Raw genomic sequence first — 5083 nt, 5'->3', positions numbered from 1 at the left:
TAAAGGGACTGTAAACGTGATAACAATACAGCATAAACCATGCCTAATTAATATTACAGGGACTGTAGGTGTGATTTCAATACAGCATAAACCATACCTAATTAATATTAAAGGGACTGTACGCGTGATTTTAATATAGCATAAACTATGCCTAATTAATATTAAAGGGACTGTACGCGTGATAACAATACAGCATAAACCATGCCTAATTAATATTAAAGGGACTGTACGCGTGAATTCAATACTGTAGCATAAACCATGCCTAATTAATATTAAAGGGACTGTACGCGTGATTTCACAACTGTACTTCCTAAAGAGCTTTGATCAATTAAGAATATATTGCAACCATGACAACGGGGAAACATCTTAAAATAAAATAAACTTATTTTCCAAAATTTTTAAAAGAAATCTTGAAATCAAGCAACATCTGAGGCTGTTGAGCACTGTGAATTTCAGTTTCTATAAATGGAAAATAGAAAATGGTTTCTGAAAGATAAAGTCCAGTATTGAGTAAACTTTATAAATCTGAATTTATTTATTCAATAAACATTAATAGCCATTTTCTTGAGAATTGGGTGACATTATCAAAATCTTACCTGACGGTTGCGCAGAGCACTGAAATTCTTTTTCATTCGTTCATTTCTGAACTCTTGATTCTTAGTGGAACTAGGTTCAGTTGTATTCTTCTTCCTTAATACTTCTTTTTCTTTAGGACGGGCTCTGGTGTCAATTGGGGGTTTTACTTGATCATTAATAGCAGCTGTTTCTATTCCTACAGGTACAATGCTAGATGCTTCCTTGGAATTCTCTGCGTAAGCTGATTCTGGTTCTTTGGTTCCAATGGCAACTGCTTTAGTTACAAATTCTACGCAGGAAGCTTTCATTTCTACAGCTTCAATGCTAGCTGCAGCTTCCTGTGTATTCTTTGCAGTAGCTGATCCAAATTCTACAGTTCCAGTGGCAACTGCTTTCTTTGCTTTCTCCTCAGTGAATGATGGTTTAAATCCTGAAGTTCCATGGCCAACGTCTTTCTTTCCAGAACTTTCACTTTTAGCAGCTGCTTCAGTTCCAAGTTCTAAGCAAGCAGCTGCTAAGTCTAGAGCTTCAATGCTAACGGCTTCTAAGGAATTCTTTGGAGCAGTAGCTGATTCTACGGTTTTAATAGCAACTACTTTCTTGGAATCCTTTCTAGTAAATGGGGAATTCAATTCAGATGCTCCACTGTAAACTCCTTTCTTAGTCTTCCTTCTAGACAGAACTATTGTTGCTGCTTTACATACATCTTCTTGACTTACAACCGTAGCTTCTCCGTCCTCCACTGCTTTCTTTTTTGAAGTAGACGAAGATTTCTTTTTTCCACCAACATCCGCTGCATTTCTCCCTTTTATTTCTTTGGTCGCCATTTCATCTGGCTTTACAGGTTCAGAAATTGTCTTCTTGGTTTTTGAATTTCTAGGTTTATTTTTTAATTTTGGTTTGTTCTTATAACCAGCAGAGGAATGCATCATCCATTCTATTTCTGATCCATCTTGATCAATCTCTTGTTGGACCGACTCTTCTTTCTTGAGTTTCTCATCCGACAAGTTTGCATCTATTTCTTTTTCTGATGTAGGAGGTTGTTTGATTGGTTTCATCTTCTCCATTTTCAACTAATTTACAACATTTACAACTTTCTCTTCCAGAAAACCCTAAACAGAAAAACCTTCACTTTTTAACCTTAAAGGAACTGTAAAGAAAACAAGAGAGTGGTTATAAACTGAAACCTAAGCATTTCAGGAGTTGATTGAGACCCATAAGAGTTCTATCTGATGTTCCTGTCTCTAGAAATTGATATATAACTGTGTCAAAATTATACCAAAACTTATGTATGTAAGATTTTGTATAAGATTCTAAGTTTTAAACAGCTCATATTCAGCAAATACGCGACCAATCTGAAAACTACGATATCCCAGAAGAGTCTGAAAAACTCAGATTTCTTATTTTAAAAACATATCATTGATATTAATATTTATACGTCCGTATCATGTGACCAGAACTCAAACCATTGAACCATTGACAGTGCAGTATTATTGTCAGGTGTCTCCGTCTGTATCACGTGACCAGTAGAACTCCTGAAATGCTCAGGTTTCAGCCTATACCCCCTTTCATTTTTCCTTCACAGTCCATTTAACGAAGATTTTCTTTATATAGGCTGTAAATGTGACCCTCCATTAAAAGAACGAGTGTCCGATTCAAACCTTCTAACCTTTATGTAACAATTAGAAAGATATCGTCGAAAGTGTAAAATTTAAACTTTTTTCTGCAGAATAAATTCTATAGATGTAAAAAGCCCCCAAATCAAAATAAGGGTAATATGTCATTTTCCCGCGGTTTCTGTGCGCCATGCATAAAAACATCAAAATGACACTTATGCAAAGATTCAACTCTCTCAAAAAGTTTTCTTTTTATTTGTCAAAATCGTGTTTCTGTGCGCCGCACATAAAAACATCAAAATGACACTTGATAAAAAAATCTGGACCACATGTTTTTTCTGTACGGCTATGCGTTTTCAAGTATAAAGATTCCAAACTCTCAAAAAGTTTTCTTTTTTTTTGTTCAACTTCAAACTCGTGTTTCTGTCAAAATGACACTTAATAAAAAAAATCAGGACCACATGTTTTTTTTCTGTATGGCTATGCGCGGGCCACAGAAATACGATTTTGCCCAATAAAAAGAAAACTTTTTGAGAGAGTTGATTTTTTAATCTAGTCTGCTTTTTTTAATTGACAAGTGCTCTAAAGATTGGACAGAATTTCATCCAAATTTGTTCTGTCACCTCACTTAGCCCCGGGATTTAAATAATATTTCTATGTAATTTTGAAAATCAACAATACAACAAATTGGGCCAAAAAACTTGCATAAAAAATAATAAAAATTGCATTCTAGAAATGTAGATAACCTGTATCGTTGTATTTCTCTCGGGAAGATCTAATTACATAAACAGAAAATATTCACATAATCTTTACACAGATTTAATCTGAAAATACAACAGTAAAATAATATTAGCTAATTTAATATAGTGCATGGCAAGAATACTCAAAAATAGCAAAAATACAAATAAAAGCAAAATTTTATCACAAAATGAGCAATTTTGGGAGCAAGGTTGTAAAAACAAGATTAGGTACTCTGGATACGCTCCAATTAACTAGAAATGTCGTTTTCATAACAATGGACAATAAATCCTCAGGATTATTGCCGAAAGATTAAGTGGCAACTTCAAGTGGAGAAAGACCTCTCTAGTACATTGGAACGCACCCCGAGTATCTAACCTTACTATACAACCTTGATAGGGAGTCAAAAATGAAAATCCAGGTAAGCATACTATATGCACGATATCTAAAGGGACTGTAAGCGTAATTTCATGTGACCAGGCCTCTGGCCTCTATTTAAAGAGCTTAACGCCCGATTGAAACTTGAGTCGAGGTAAAATTAATGGAACTATCCTTAGTTTTCTATCTGAAAATATTGAATTAATGGAACTATCCTTAGTTTTCTATCTGAAAATATTGAATTTCAGTTAATGGCTTGCAGATTTATGAAGCAAAGAGAAGAAAGGAAGTTGTCGGAATTTATAACTTCTCCAGTTGGAAAAACGAAAATTCCTAAATCCTCATTGTTACTAAAAAAAAGTTTTGAACGTATATCGTTTTGTATCAGGCGCGTATGTAAAGTCTGTAAAGCGTAATCAAGAGGCCCTCCATGAAAAGATTGCAAATGGCAATACCCGATTTCAAACGCGCAAAAATTAACACTTTTCGGCTCAGAAGAATAACGTTGTCTTTAACATTTTTGATCAGATTAAGGTTTTCATGGTACCTTAGTAAATCGGACATTTTCATAGAGAGTCCCTTAAAATTACGCTTTCAGTCCCTTTGATGGAGGGTCAGTTAAAATTAAACTAAAACTAAAATGAGCAATGGTTTGAAAAAATAAAACATAATACTGGTGATATCAGAACATTCAACTTTTTAGGACAGTACTTAAAAGTCCGTCAATATACGTGCAATTTTTATAGATGACACAAATCCAAATATTTAACAATATGCCACATAAAAGATTGATTTCAAGAATGAAAACTTTTGTAGGTGCGCAGTAGTGAGTTGGAAGATGAATAGCACATGGGTTTAACTTATTCTAAGTTAAAGAAAATAAAAAAATTTCAAAAACTTAATTTGAAACAATATTAATCCAAATTATTAAGTTTAGTTAACAATTCGGCGTAATTTAATTTTGTTAAGATTAACTTCTTAGTAAATTTGATTAAGTTATATCTTTATGATTACTAATTGGAGTTATGTTTTTGAGAATATTATAGTGTTAAGCTTAGAATTTTTGAATGCAGGGTACTAATCTTAATTAAATTAAGCTCCTCGTCTTCTCGTAAAGGATTAACTTAATCCCTTTCTTCCCTTAATGTTTCATTGGTCGGCAGTTATGAGATTAATAGTATGTCGTCGATGGAGGCTGAATTTCAACTCATTTTAAAGTACGTACATTTTTCTATTTCACTGGTTGGAATTTTGAAGACGAACACTGTAGTATACAGGTGTACACGACACAGTGTACTGCATAAACCCGACTGTAGCATAAAGGTGTACACGACACAGTGTACTGTATGACCCCGACTGTAGTATAAAGGTGTACACGACACAGTGTACTGTATGACCCCGACTGATTATTAGTGTATCGTGAATGGAGTCATCTGCACCCCCGCCTAAAAGTAGAAAACACATTAGATAACTAGCTGAAGTGCCCGGCGTTGCCCGTGGGATTAGAAATAAAAATTCAATTAAAAAATTAATCGAATTATTTTTAGCCTTTGTTACCCACGGGGTATTAAAGTGTTCTCTCATAAAATGTCAGCTCATTTGGTTCAGCTGGTTGGCCAGCTAAAGCTAACATATATATAAACATACAAATACATATATATTTAAAGAATCTCAGCTAAAAAAATTTAATATATTTCAGGATTATACTTTGCGGCAATCATCAGTAGATTAATCCTGACAAATATATATATATCTGATTGATGCCAACCTGGGCA

The 5083-nt window shown here is 34.0% G+C and overlaps 1 protein-coding gene across 1 annotated transcript; it reads right to left on the bottom strand.

Moving 5' to 3' along the window:
- Positions 1-272: 272 nt before the first annotated feature.
- Positions 273-3894, bottom strand: LOC111713217 (uncharacterized). The gene is made up of 4 exons (XM_023488041.1): positions 3309-3894; positions 2939-3165; positions 597-1688; positions 273-365 (listed from the first exon to the last, which is right to left on the bottom strand). The coding sequence occupies exons 3-4, from the start codon at positions 1641-1643 to the stop codon at positions 273-275; spliced, it is 1140 nt and encodes a 379-aa protein (XP_023343809.1). The 5' UTR covers positions 1644-1688; positions 2939-3165; positions 3309-3894.
- Between the last annotated feature and the right edge of the window lie 1189 nt (positions 3895-5083).

This window comes from Eurytemora carolleeae, unplaced genomic scaffold, assembly GCF_000591075.1.
Source record: "Eurytemora carolleeae unplaced genomic scaffold, Eaff_2.0 scaffold1372, whole genome shotgun sequence".
In the NCBI taxonomy this organism is placed as follows: domain Eukaryota; kingdom Metazoa; phylum Arthropoda; class Copepoda; order Calanoida; family Temoridae; genus Eurytemora; species Eurytemora carolleeae.
The sequence above is the reverse complement of the archived record's forward strand: the minus strand, read 5'-3'. Positions and strand labels throughout refer to the sequence as shown.